The sequence below is a fragment of the Lithobates pipiens genome, unplaced genomic scaffold, assembly GCF_037356315.1.
Source record: "Lithobates pipiens isolate NorthernLeopardFrog02 unplaced genomic scaffold, aLitPip1_a1.2 Scaffold_8, whole genome shotgun sequence".
Taxonomy (NCBI): Eukaryota; Metazoa; Chordata; class Amphibia; order Anura; family Ranidae; genus Lithobates; species Lithobates pipiens.
In genome coordinates, this window is record NW_027507903.1 from 253,866,506 (window position 1) to 253,881,136 (window position 14,631).

General features: G+C 42.8%; 1 protein-coding gene across 2 annotated transcripts in view; it reads left to right on the top strand.

Annotated features, from left to right (window-relative positions):
* CEP83 (centrosomal protein 83) overlaps window positions 1-14,631 on the top strand; it is an 84,186-nt gene that overhangs the window by 53,298 nt on the left and 16,257 nt on the right. Inside the window, exons 12-14 of one of the 2 annotated variants that reach the window (XM_077470607.1) lie at window positions 6,824-6,981; window positions 8,709-8,841; window positions 12,428-12,529. In XM_077470607.1, the coding sequence (XP_077326733.1) occupies window positions 6,824-6,981; window positions 8,709-8,841; window positions 12,428-12,442 (306 nt within the window). In that variant the 3' untranslated portion in view covers window positions 12,443-12,529. Of the gene's footprint in view, window positions 1-6,823; window positions 6,982-8,708; window positions 8,842-12,425; window positions 12,530-14,631 lie in introns of those variants that run through there. The other variant, XM_077470606.1, reaches the window with a different exon arrangement.

The window sequence follows — 14,631 nt, forward strand, 5'->3', positions numbered from 1 at the left end:
TGTGCCTTTACCCTTTGGGCTTGCCACAGCTCCCTGCGTGTTCACAAAGGTCCTTGCACCTGGATCTGGGTCTTTTAAGGGCCCACGTGATCTTGGCGCTAGGTTATCTGGACGACCTCCTGCTCAGAGATCACTCACTACAGGCTCTAGAACAGAGCATAACCTGCACAGTGGGATATTTGAAAAGCTTAGGCTGGGTCATAAATACCGAAAAGTCAGCCCTAAGACCAGCTCAAAGTCTGAAGTATATATGTTTGATCCTAGATACAGTCCAAGCAAGGGTATTTTTGCCACCCATAAGGATCTGTGCCCTGAAGGATCAGGTGCCTCAGATAAGGGACACCAGACAACCCTCCATTCCATTCTGTATGAGTCTTCTAGGAAGGATGGTGTCCTCCTTTTGAGGCAGTTCCCTATGCCCAGTTCCATTCCAGGCCCATACAACAAGACATCTTTTTGGCTTGGAACAGGAGAGGAAAAGCCCTGGATTATCCAATGTTCTTATCTCCTCGGGCTGACAGCTCATGGGAAATGATCAAGGACAGAACAGATCCTGCCCATCAAACATCTTGGAGTTACAGGCAGTACGTCTGGCCCTACGGTCCTGGACAGTGGAGCTTTAGGACTGCCCTATCGGGGGTTCTGTCCGACAATGCAGTGGCCTATATAAACCTCCAAAGCATTACTAGGAGTTGTTCAGCTCTGAAGGAGGTGAACCACATACTAGCCTGGGCAGAGGGACATGTGCTGATTCTATCGGCAGTCTGTATCCCGGGAGTAGGCCCTCCTGGCCTGGGGTGCAGATCCATGCAATTCCAAGTCTCATGGCTGGATAGCCCGAGGCGAAGTAACTGCAGGGACAGGCCTGACTGCATATCGAGGCTTGAGGATTCAAAGGTGGTCCGGTGCTGTCTCCTCTAAGGAGAGGCCCAGCAACTGGAGAAGCATCCAGGGGAGGACTCTTCAGGAAAGGGCCATGCACCAGGCTGATTTCTCTGAAGGAGCCTGGAGGCTCAGTTGAGGGACACTTCATGGATCTACACTCATACGGTATCGCCAGACCGGCTGAGAGATACTGATACCATATGATAGTTCTCTAAATTTGTTTAAGTCCCTTGGTTATGTTCAAGTCTGTGGCAGAGACTTTTATCAAGTATTTCACATTCAAGTCTGTGACAGAGACTTTTCTTTGCTTGACACCCTACCAGCTGCTGGGCCTAGTGGGAAGAGGTCTATCCGGGGGTTGTGGGAATCCAGCTGTGAAGCGGTTGTTCTCTGGATTTCTTCTATAAGAGACTTTTTCTATTTTTGCAGTCCAAAAGTACCTGAACTTCCTCCTAACCCTCTACCCTAAACTGAGAGATCTTGTTCTATTTCAAATTAATAACCCAAAAGAAGATCCAGTGTCAGTTTCTGCATTTCTTTGGGCCATATACCAAGGGAAACCCTAGACAGAGACGAGGTCAAGAAGGTAACGTGAGCCCAAATAAAACCAACAGCTCCTTCGGGGGTCAGTGCTACACATGATTGGGAGAATTCTCTTTTCTACAGTCAGCTGTGGAAGTCAAATTGGCATTGAGAACAGTCGGAGGTCAGATGTCGGCCCTGTCAGTCTTCCAAAGGCCTTTAGCCTCCCATTTGCTGGTCCGAACCTTTATGCAGGAGGCAGCTTGTTTGCTTCCCCCCATTAGGTCACCTATGTGTTCTTGGGACTATGTGCTGTCTGTGTTACAGAAACAACCATTTGAGCCTATCAAGGAAATTCCATTAGACTTGCTGTCACGCAAGTTAGCCTTCCTAATGGCCATCACCTCCGTTAGAAGGGTGTCAGAGTTGGCTGCCCTTTCGTGCAGGGAACCATACTTGAATCCTTCACCACAACAGGGTCGTGTTACGACCCGTTGCATCTATTTTTGCCAAAAGTGGTGTCAGCCTTTCATTTGAATCAGGACATTATTTTGCCTTCTTTTTTTCTCTCAGCCTTTTTGGGCAGAAGAGAGACGACTGCATTCCTTGGACGTTGTATGGGCAGTCAAGGTTTATTTGTCTAGATCTGCGGAGATCCAAGGATCAGGCTCATTATTTGTTTTACCAAAATGACCCAATAAGGGGCAGGCAGCTTCCAAGGCTTCCATTGCTAATTGTGAATGTCAATTGGTCATTCAGGCCTATGGTCTGAAATGTAAAGCTGCTCCCTTTTTAGGGTGAGAGCTCATTCTACCAGGGGTGTAGGAACCTCTTGGGCTTTTCGCCATCAGGTATCTGTGGCTCAGATTTGTAAGGCTGCTACCTGGTCTTCAGTGCATACGTTCACAAAATTTTATCAAGTGGATGTTCGAGCAGCCGAGGATTCTGCTTTCGGCTGCAGTGTACTGCGGGCTGCTGTATAAGGTCTGATGGCTATTGTTTGGCAGGTTGTCTCCCTCTCTTCAAGGCTTTTGCTCTGGGACATCCCAGTAGGTAATGAATTAGCCTAACTCTGTGTCACATGATGTATGAAAAATAAAATAGGATTTTTTCATCATACTTGCCTGTAAAATCCCTTTCTTTGACTGTATTACATCATTGGACACATTCTTTTTTTTTTTTTGAGGATTCAGTGCTTGCTACAAAACTGATGTACTTCATGTGTGGGAGGGGTTATATAAGGAATCACTTCCTTTCTAAAGCCCCATATACAGTGGTGTGAAAAAGTGTGTGCCCCCTTCCTCATTTCCTGTTCCTTTGCATGTTTGTCACACTTAAGTGTTTCGGAACATCAAACCAATTTAAACAATAGTCAAGGACAACACAAGTAAACACAAAATGCAATTTGTAAATGAAGGTGTTTATTATTAAAGGTGAAAAAAAATCCAAACCATCATGGCCCTGTGTGAAAAAGTGATTGCCCCCCTTGTTAAAACATACTATAACTGTGGTTGTCCACACCTGAGTTCAATTTCTCTAGCCACACCCAGGCCTGATTATTGCCACACCTGTTCACAATCAAGGCATCACTTAAATAGGAGCTGCTTGACAAAGTAAGGTCCACCAGAAGATCCTTAAAAGCTACACATCATGCCGAGACCCAAAGAAATTCAGGAACAATTGAGAAAGAAAGTAATTGAGATCTATCAGTCTGGAAAGGGTTATAAAGCCATTTCCAAAGCTTTGGGAATCCAGCGAACCACAGTGAGAGCCATTATCCACAAATGGCGAAGACATGGAACAGTGGTGAACCTTCCCAGGAGTGGCCGGCCGCCCAAAATTACCCCAAGAGCGCAGCGACGACTCATCCAAGAGGTCACAAAAGACCCCACAACAATGTCCAAGGAACTGCAGGCCTCACTTGCCTCAGTTAAGGTCAGCATTCATGCCTACACCATCAGGAAAAGACTGGGCAAAAATGGCCTGCATGGCAGAGTTCCAAGGAGAAAACCACTGCTGAGCAAAAAACATCAAAGCTCGTCTCAATTTCTCCACAACACATCTTGATGATCCCCAAGACTTTTGGGACAACATTCTGTGGACCGATGAGACAAAAGTGGAACTCTTTGGAAGGTGTGTGTCCAAGTATATCTGGCGTAGAAGGAACACTGCATTTCATAAAAAGAACATTATACCAACAGTAAAATATGGTGGTGGTAGTGTGATGGTCTGGGGCTGTTTTGCTGCTTCAGGACCTGGAAGACTTGCCGTGATAAAAGGAACTATGAATTCTGCTGTCTACCAAGAGATCCTGAAGGAGAATGTCCGACCATCTGTTCGTGTACTCAAGCTGAAACGAACTTGGGTTCTGCAGCAGGACAATGATCCTAAACACACCAGCAAGTCCACCACCGAATGGCTGAAGAAAAACAAAATGAAGACTTTGGAGTGGCCTAGCCAAAGTCCTGACCTGAATCCTATTGAGATGTTGTGGTATGACCTTAAAAAGGCCGTTCATGCTCGAAAACCCTCTAATGTAACTGAATTAGGACAATTCTGCAAAGATGAGTGGGCCAAAATTCCTCCAGGACGCTGTAAAAGCCTCATTGCACGTTATCGCAAACGCTTGGTTGCAGTTGTTGCTGCTAAGGGTGGCCCAACCAGTTATTAGGTTTAGGGGGCAATCACTTTTTCACACAGGGCCATGATGGTTTGGATTTTTTTTCACCTTTAATAATAAACACCTTCATTTACAAATTGCATTTTGTGTTTACTTGTGTTGTCCTTGACTATTGTTTAAATTGGTTTGATGTTCCGAAACACTTAAGTGTGACAAACATGCAAAGGAACAGGAAATGAGGAAGGGGGCAAACACTTTTTCACACCACTGTACACCATCAGAGTTTCTGCCTATTTTTTGTCTTCAGATTTACCAAAACCATATAATGTGAGGTCAAACCTTAGGCGTTTCAATTTGTATGCAATCAGGCAGGCCCTTGCCCTATATGGTTTTGGTAAATCTGAAGACAAAAATCAGCAGAAAATCTGATAGTGTGTATGGGGCTTAAGAATTTGTCTACCAGTGTCCATTCACCTAGAGATGGCGTATAACCCGTAGGTAATGAATATTAGCCTAACTCTGTGTCCCATGATTTACTAAAAAAAAAAAGTATTTTACAGGTAAGTATGACCGAAAAAAATCAAAAAATTTTTTGCCCATTTTCCTTAGCAAAATAGCTCAAGCTCTCTCAAATTGGACGGAGTGTCTGTGAACACGCAATTTTCAAGTCTTCCCACATATTCTCAATTGGAATTAGGTCTGGACTTTGACTGGGCCATTCTAACACGTGAATATGCTTTGATCTAAATCATTCCATTGTAGCTCTGGCTGTATGTTTAGGGTTGTTGTCCTACAGGAAGGTGAGCCTCCACTCCAGTCTCAAGTCTTTTGCAGACTCTTAACAGGTTTTCTTCTAAGAATGCCCTGTATTTGGCTCCTTTCATCTTCCCATCAACTCTGATCAGCTTCCCCATCCCTGCTTAAGAAAAGCATTTCTACAACCATGTTTCATGGTGGCGATGGTGTGTTCAGGGTGATGTGCAGTGTTCGTTTTCCACCACACATAGCGTTTTGTTTTTAGGCCAAAAAGTTCAATTTTGGTCTCATCTGACCAGAGCACCTTCTTCCACGTGTTTGCTGTGTCCCCCACGTTTTGTTTTTTTTCCCGCAAACTGCAAACGGGACTTCTTATGGCTTTCTTCTTGCCATTCTTCCATTAAGGCCAGATTTGTGGAGCTCACGACTAATAGTTGTACTGTGGATAAGTTCTTCCACCTGAGCTGTGGATCTCTGCAGCTTCCACAGATTTACCATGGGCCTCTTGGCTGCTTCTCTGATTAATGCTCTCCTTGCCCAGCCTGTCAGTTTAGGTGGACGGTCATGTCTTGGTAGGTTTGCAGTTGTGCCATACTCTTTCCATTTTTGGATGATGGATTGAACAGTGCTCCCTGAGATGTTCAAAGCTTGGGATATATATATATTTTTTTTATATACCCTAACCCTGCTTTAACCATCCCCACAACTTTATCCCTGACCTATCTGGTGTTTCTTGGCCTTCATGATGCTGTTTGTCCACCAAGGTTCTCTAACAAACCTCTGAGGTCTTCACATCACAGCAATATTTATATTGAGATTAAATTACACACATTTACTAATTAGGCGACTTCTGAAGGCAATTGGTACTACTAGATTTTTGTTAGGTGTATTAGAGTAAAGGGGGCTGAATACAAATGCACACCACACTTTATAGATATTTATTCTTAAAAAATGTTGAATATCATTTTCCTTCCACTTTACAATTATGTGCCACTTTATGTTGGTCTATCACATAAAATCCCAATAAAATACATTTGCGTTTTCGGTTGTAACATGACAAAATGTGGAAAATTTCAAAGGGTTATGAATACTTTTTCAGGGCACTGTAGCAGCATTGTTACCCTGTGGATAGAGCAGTCTCAGATGGACATGCAGTTTTTAAAAGGACTTTATGTAAGTGACATTTTAAGTCTAATTCATTCTAAGGCTAGCTTCCCGCCGCAAAATTGTACACTTTCCCAACACACAGAGAAATGTGCTGCATTTTAGCAGATGTACAGGAGTGCCATTCATTCTTAATGGAACCCCTATGCATCGGTACCCCTGTGTGTTTTAGCACCCCTCAAACAGGTGTTGTGTGATTTCACATAAGGATTAGGGATTTATTTCCCCGTGTTTCTTGCGGGTAGGGCAGCCCATTCAAATTAATGGATTGCCCTGCACAAAGCCTGCACATGTGAACCAAGGCCAACACTTTTTAAGCAGTTACGGCAACTGTTTTTTATTGGATTTTGACACTTTCCAGATTAATTTATTATGCATTTTACCACATTCCAGTAAAGTCCAGTGCAGGAAAAATGCAGCATGTTCTACTTTTTTTTCTTTTTTCTCTGGAACGGCCTGGAACTGGCCGCATTGGTGTCAACTACACCATTGGAAACCACATAACCTGCTTTCCATGCGTTTTTTGATGTAGAAACAAAAAACTCACTGGACTGCATGTGATGTGAACTGGCCCCTAAACCCTATGTATAAGAACTGACCGTTGGTAAGCACCATTGTCAGTTTTAAATAGTTTGTCCTGAAACTTTGACAGCTTGGCCTGTTGGACTGGTAGGATCAACAAGCCCACAGGCCACATGTTGGGCTCCAGGGTCTTAGAAGGAAAAATCCTCAGCAGACAGGTCACCTCTTTGAGTTATTGAATGGTTATTTCAAATATTACCCCAACAGTGTTTTATGATCACACTATGCATGTTGTGGTATCTTACAGTAGTCTTCATTTATACTCCAGAAATGCTATGATTTTTTTTTAAACAGGAAATGAAGGACTTACAAATTCAGATAGCATCTTTATCCGAGTCTGAAAATAACTTGCTGCGTGCTAATGACAAACTGAGGGAAAAGGTAGAACATCTCCAACAGGAAAATCGCAGCGCTAGAAGCCAAGCAGAAAAGGCCCAGCATGATGCAGAAAAGTGAGAATAACATTTTATTGTTGATTTTATTATTATATTTATATTTTAATGCAAGAGAAGTCTATCTGTAGTTATAAGCAATAACAGTAAGTCTATATGCTATAATTTAGGTCTAAACATTTAAACACATTTTGCCACGTTAAAAAAACGAGCGAAAAATGCAGCAAAACATAAAGCAGAGCAGATTAAAACATGTGCAACCCGCAACACGCCACAATGTCCCATGAGCTACTTTGCCACGTGTAGGACAGCCCTCTGAAATTAATAGGCTCTCCCTATGCATGTAATTTGAAAATGTGACAAAAGACAATGTTGCTAAGTGTGAATGGGGCCAAAAGTGAACTTGATGTGTTTGCACAAGAACAATGAAACATCTGCATTTCTGAATGCATGACAAACACCAAAAAAATGCACGCTTTGCCACTACGTTTCAGAAGCGCTCTGCAAAGGTACCAAGAGGCTTGGTAAAAAAACGTATTAAAAAAAAAATGCCCAAAAAAAAGACACATGCAAGAATGTGAGTTCCTACTATGCTGAGATATGAACGGGGCTTGACAGCTGAGCATCTCCGTGCAGTCTGATAATGTTGTAAACCTCAGTCATGAAATCTGACTATATATCTGTAGTGTTGTTTTTAACAACCAAAGCTCTAAGTGTCATTTCTCTCTGGTACTTCGTCCCTCTGTTATCAGCATGAGTCACTTCTGAGAATTTGTCCTGACACATGAGATAAAATTGTGATGGGTGAGAGCTCAGCACACAACTTGTCTATTCAGAACACAGCTCTGTATCCTTCCTTCTCTCCTGTGCTGTTTGTGAAGGGGGATGTGTCCCTTTCCATCAATCAGCTCTCTGCACCTCCTCTCTGCTCTTGACAGATGCAGAAGTAGTTTATTACAAATCTGCACTTTTTAAGGGAAGTACAGAAGACTGCAAGATAAACAGGTAAAACCTATGTAGGGGGATTTGTTTCACCTCTGTGTATCATCTGAGGCCATTTACTTCCCTGGGTATATGTGAGGGTTTACAACCACTTTAGGGTCTCATTTCTCTTTTTTCTAGATTGGTCTGGGATAGTATGTGGGATTCTTTAGACATCAACAAAACGTTGGCCATTTGCACACAGACAGCGATTCCCTGTTGCATAAGTGTGAGATGGGTAAAAGATGTCTTCAGCTCCCATTCTTCACCTGTACAGAACTCCTCAGACATGTTTTGCTCTTTTTTGGGGCTTAATCGGAGAGGTCTGTATGATTAGACCCCAAAAAGGTTGAAACATCTCTGAGGAGTTCTCTACAGTTGGAGAACAGGAGCTGAAGCCATCTTTTCCCCCTCTCACTCATATTTATGCAACCGTTTGAAGTCTACTGGAGCCTGACAGGCCAATTCTGTCTTGCACCAGTCTATTCATATGCTAATCCGACTGACACAGGTTTGGGGGGGCGGGTGCATTTGAGCGGTACTATTTTAATTGTTTTGGCATTCATTGGGCATGTTATATTGGACTTCAGTGACTTCATTTGTAACATTTATCGTTTTTATATATTTTAAAAACTTTTGTGATCTTTGTTTAGTTCTAAATATAAATTCTCTGTGTTCTGCAAGACCTCATCCAGCTATTAAACTTAATTGCCTCACTGTTCTCATTTCCGTAAAAGTAAAGATGCTGCGATAAGCCTGCTCATGTTCCTATAACTTAATGTCTTTTTTTTAATTATTTTCTACAGAGAACTTGAGGGGAATAGAATTGAATGGCTACAGGAAAAACATAAACTACAGGAGAACCTGTCTCATCTAGAAGAAAAATACAAGGAATTAAAAGACAAATTGCAAAGAGCAGCTGTAGCTCAGAAAAAGGTAGTTTTATTTTAAATCCCATACAAAGCTTTTAAAGCTCATGTTTACTCTGCCTAAATGTTTGCCTTCTCTGATTTCTCCCTACCCCCCTCATTAACATGCTAGTGACATTTTTAAATGAAACCTTTCCATCATTACATATCATATTTTAGACTTAGTGACTCACTGGGTCTCTGTGATTCCTTATGCAGTGCAGGCAGATTATGGCTGGTAGAAGGGGTAGACAGAGTGTCATGATAGTTACATAGTAAGGTTGAATAAAGACACCAGACCATCCATTTCAACCTGAGAGAGTGTGGGTGCGTGTCTACAATTATCCCTATTTTATTTAAGGTACCCATATAGCGCTGTCAATTTACGCAGCACTCCACACATACATCGCACACTCACATCAGTCCCTACCCTCAAGGAGCCCATAATCCCCAACTCACATTCATATACTAGGGCCAATTTTTTGGACAGAAGCCAATTAACCTTTGGAGTATGGGAGGAAATCGGAGTACACGGAGGAAACCCACGCAGGCACAGGGAGAACATGCAAACTCCAGGCAGGTAGTGTCGTGGTTGGGATTCGAACCAGTGACCCTTTTTACTGCTAGGTGATAGTGCTAATCACTACACCACTGTGCCGCCCCCAATGATGTTTTCAGGAAGCGATGTACAGCATCCTGTCTTCACAGTTGTAGATGAACATGAATTGAGCATGGGCCCAGTAAGAAATGCACACTGATCCTTCAGTTCTGAACCCTGCATATGTGACAGTCGGTAATCCAAAAATCCCTGAGTGTGATACAGGAGAAATTCCCAAATGCACCCACTGTGGATTCCTTAATGCTTCTCCCCACTAAGAAACGTGCGTCCTGGATAGTGTTTGTAGCCCACTGATTGGTTTAACTTGTTCATACTTTTTTATCAACACTTCAGAAACCTGCATTCAGTATTTTCAGGTGACTGTACTAGGGGGTTAAGGAGCTAATATCTTGCCCATTGTTGTGACTGTTCCGAGTTGAGCTGTTCTTTGGATAGCAAAGTTAGTTTTGTGGAGTTGAGCATTCCTTACCGATCCACCGGACGTATGGAAAAATAGGGTTTCCATCCATCACACTTTAGTGCAGGCATGTCCAAAGTCCGGCCCGCGGGCCAATCGCGGCCCGCAGTCCGGTTTTGAACGGCCCGCCTGGTGTGCTGCGGGATCAGGGCTGTCAAATGAGCCGATCCCCGGCACTGTGTGAAGCTCCGTCGGCTTCAAAAGTGAAAGTAAAGTGCAGAGGAGTGTGCTGTGCTCTCTGCTTCCCCCTACAGTGCAGTACCCGGCTGAATGAGGAAATGGAATGGAAAGGTACTGTACTACAAGCTAGATTCGTTTTAAAAAGGCTTCATTTATGTGTATGTGTGTGCATGTGTGTCTGTATGTATGTATGTGTGTGCATGTGTGTCTGTATGTGTGCATGTGTGTCTGTATGTATATGTGTGCATGTCTGTCTGTATGTATGTGCATGTCTGTCTGTATGTATGTGCATGTGTGTCTGTATGTGTGTGTGCATGTCTGTCTGTATGTGTGTGTGTGCATGTCTGTCTGTATGTGTGTGTGTGTGCATGTCTGTCTGTATGTGTGTGTGTGCATGTCTGTCTGTATGTGTGTGTGTGCATGTCTGTATGTATGTATGTGTGTGCATGTTTGTATGCATGTGTGTGCATGTGTGTCTGTATGTATGTGTGTGTGTGCATGTGTATCTGTATGTATGTGTGTCTGTATGTATGTGTGTCTGTGCATGTGTGTGCATGTCTGTATGTATGTGTGTGCATGTGTGTCTATATGTGTGTGTGTGTGTGCATGTCTGTCTGTATGTATGTGTGTGTGTGTATGTGTGTCTGTATGTGCATGTGTGTCTGTGTGTGTGTGTGCATGTGTGTGTGTGTCTGTGCATGTATGATTGCATGTGTGTGTGTGTGTCCATGTATGTCTGTATGTATGCGTATGTGCATGTGTGTCTGTATGTATGTGCGTGTATGTCTGTCTGTATGTGTGTGCATGTATGTGTGTCTGTATGTACCTGTGTGCGTGTGTGTGTGTGTGTGTGTGTGTGTGTGTGTGTGTGTGTGTGTGTGTGTGTATGTATGTCTGTATGTATGTGCGTGTATGTATGTCTGTATGTATGTGCGTGTATGTCTGTATGTATGTATGTATGTGCCTGTATGTATGTATGTATGTATGTGCCTGTATGTATGTATGTATGTATGTATGTGCCTGTATGTATGTATGTATGTGCCTGTATGTATGTATGTATGTATGTATGTGCCTGTACGTGTGTGCATGTGTCTGTATGTGTGTGTGTGCATGTGTCTGTATGTATGTAAGTATATGCATGTGTCTGTATGTGTGTATGTCTGTGTGTATGTGTATGCATGTGTGTTACTTTTAATCCAGACCCCCCCCCCCATTCTTGTACCATCAGAACTGCTTTTGTGGTGCTTGTGTGTGTGATAGCAGCCAGGATTGCTGCTCCTCTGAAAAGCAATCCATATACAGATCGCTTTTTAGAGGCATTTGAAAGGTGGTAAAGAGGCATTATGTTGCCTCCTCACCACCTGTTTTAAGCCCGTAAATGTAGCATCACTATACCGCAACTGTGCAGTCCACACATTTGCGGGGTAGTTGCAGTGCAGGCCCATTCACCCTGAGCATACCTCCAGCTGCAGCCACAGCATGTGTACACCCCCAGCTGCTCCCTCTGCAGCTAAAGGGGGAGAAGTTGGGGGTGGTAAAAACAGCTCAACCATGTAGTTTTACTGCCCCTCCAATAAGCCCTTGGCTCACATCTGCATGGCTGCATGCTGTGTGTAGGGCAGCCCATGCATTTCAATGGGCTTCCATACCCACAAAAATGCAGGGAAAGAAGTCCCAGAGCTTTTTTTTTTTTTTTATTGCGCTGCACCAAAAGCACCCCATGTTTCCAATGTGTGGGGTACCATTAAGACTTAACGGTACCCCTAAAGAACAGAGCATGCGTCTGTGTGTCGGGCAAACGAGCGCGACAAAGGCACAAGAATTTTTGTTGGGCCAGGTATGAGTGCTCGAATGACCGAATTTTAATGGTTCAAAGAATGTCAGGCAAAATGGTCGGCCCTCACACATGTTCACTTCATCGAATCTGGCCCTCTTTGAAAAAAGTTTGGACACCCCTGCTTTAGTGGATTGGAGCGGGTCGGATGTCAGCGGACATGTCCCCGCTGACATCAGTCGATCCATAGACCTGTATGGAGCGTCCGTCAGGTCCGCCTAAAAAACTGGCAGGTGGACCTGAATGCCTGTGCAAAAGGGGCCTTAACTGCACAATCACAAATTTAGCATGAGGTGTTCCCCCAGGCTCTTGCTGACAACCTGACTAATATATAATAATAATTATATCCATGTTATCAAACGTTAATTTGATTTAAGTTTTAACAAATTTTTATTTTGTTTTCTTTAGTTATGTATGTGGGTTTTGGTGTGGAATGCTTGATGTGGGGATGTATGTGAATATTAAGTTTTTAGATGTTTTATGTATTTTTTTTTTTGGTCAATTGTTGTATTTTTTTTAACGTAGAGAAAAAACATAAATGACAACAAGTGTAAAAGACTACAAGAAAGGATAGAAATTTTGGAGGCAAAAAAAGAAGAATTGGAGACAGAAAAATCTGTATTAAATAGGTGAGTGTCCGATCAGGCTAGTGTGTAATGGTTAATGTGATGATGATTTATTTCTCCTGGGACTTTAAATGAGACACAACAGATATGACCAGTGAATAACTAATTTCCAACATTGTTGTTTAATAAATGATTAAATATTGCATACAAAAAAAAGAGGATAAAATGGTAACAAGCTGATTTGTAATGAATCCATATTAATGCATTTAATACATAATTAAATATAATGTTAACCATATACAGTCCAACTATCAATACATGATTAAACTAAAGTTGCATCCAAAATCTTAATGTGTTTCGTGACTTTGTTCACTTCCTCAGGAGTAAATGCATGTATAGTATAAATCCGCTAAGAATAGATATGACAGTATTTCCAAATGGTGATCGCCAGGGGAGTCTCATCCGGGAGCTGTGGAAGTGTGACTCGGCGAGAACCCAGGGGGACAAACGGGAAGCAGATTCAATGTGGGTAAGCATTTCATGATGGCACCCAAAGTAGTTGCATGAATCGAGAGCTGTGAGCCAAAAGTGTTGCTTCTCAGTATCCTCATGGTAAAAAACACGCCCTTGGGGTTGCTTAGTCACACTTCCACAGCTCCGGGTGAGACTCCCCTGGTGATCACCAGGCAACCAATGGAGTCACGAAATGCTTTGAGCTTTTGGATGTAAATTTCGTTTAATCATGTATTGACAGTTGGATTGTATATGGTCAACATTATTTATGAAATGCACTAATATGGATTCATTACAAATCAGATTACCATTTTATCCAAAATGTATGCAATATTTATTAATTTCTTCATTTATTCACCAACATCCTAACTGTAGGCAGCTGGCTATGTAGCTTTCATCTTCACAGCCAGCTGTCGACTGTGCATGTGCTATTCACGCTGCGCTTTGTGAAAAGTCCCACAGTCTTCTGGGACCTGTTACGATTCCGAGAAGACTGCTGGAGGGAAGGGGAACGTACACTAATGCCACGTACACACGATCAAACAATCCGGTGGAAAAGTCCGGCGGACTCAAGTCCGCCAGACAATCGCGCCGTGTGTGGGCTCTGGCAAACTTTTTTTTACCCAAAAGTCCGGCGGACTAAGAGTATTTTTGCACTCCAATCTGTCCGTCGGACTCGCATTTCAGCGGAAAATCCAGCCGTGTGTGTGCCAGCCCGCCGTACTTTTGAAATGAACGGATTTTCCCGCCCGGAGAAAAGTCTGCTCATTTTGAGCGTGTCTCCAGGTAGCTGGGGACAGCGAAGGAGGCGTTGCTGGCCCCGTCATCTGGTATGGACTTAAAGGGGAATCCCTACGCCGAAAAATCGGTGTGGGGGTCCCCCCCGGTCCATATCAGACCCTTATCCAAGCACGTTACCCGGCCGGCCAGGAAAGGGGGTGGGGACGAGCGAGCACAGGACCCTTTTTTTGGTCCGCAGCAGAATCAGATCGCATGGGTGTTCACACCATGCGATCCGATTGCTGTCCAAGTTTGCAGATCGCACTGTGATATGCGAACTGATCTGGGGGTGTCATTAACTTTTCACTAGCGAAAAATCAAATAAATGGTGCTGCGCTCCCTTAAACCAATAAACTAGATAAATTAATCCATAAAGTGCTAACCAATAAATACATAAACTATCTGTGAATAAATTCTGATTCCCGTGACAAATCGTGATCAGTGATTAAAGTGACTAGTGCAAAAAGACATTCCAAACAAGTATATATATATAATATATATGTGCAAAAAATAAAAAACATATATAAAATCGCATAAACCAAAGCAAAATCGCATAAAATCACACAGTGATAGTGATGAATGCAAATAAATAAATTATCTTACTAAGTGTAAATAGAAACATATAAAATCGCATCAGTAACAGGAAAGTCGCATACAACCATATAGTGATAAATGCGAATAAATAAAATATCTCACAGAGTGTGTGTAAAAATAATAAAACCAAACTTATTGGAAGTGAATCATTCAGTGCAAACAAATGAATAAGTCTCTCAGACTGCAGAGTAAGTAAAGGGTGGCAGAAAATCCATAAGGTGCTTCTCGTAGTAGCAGGTGCAATACAACGCAAACTGTGCACACTCTGGTGTCTCTTC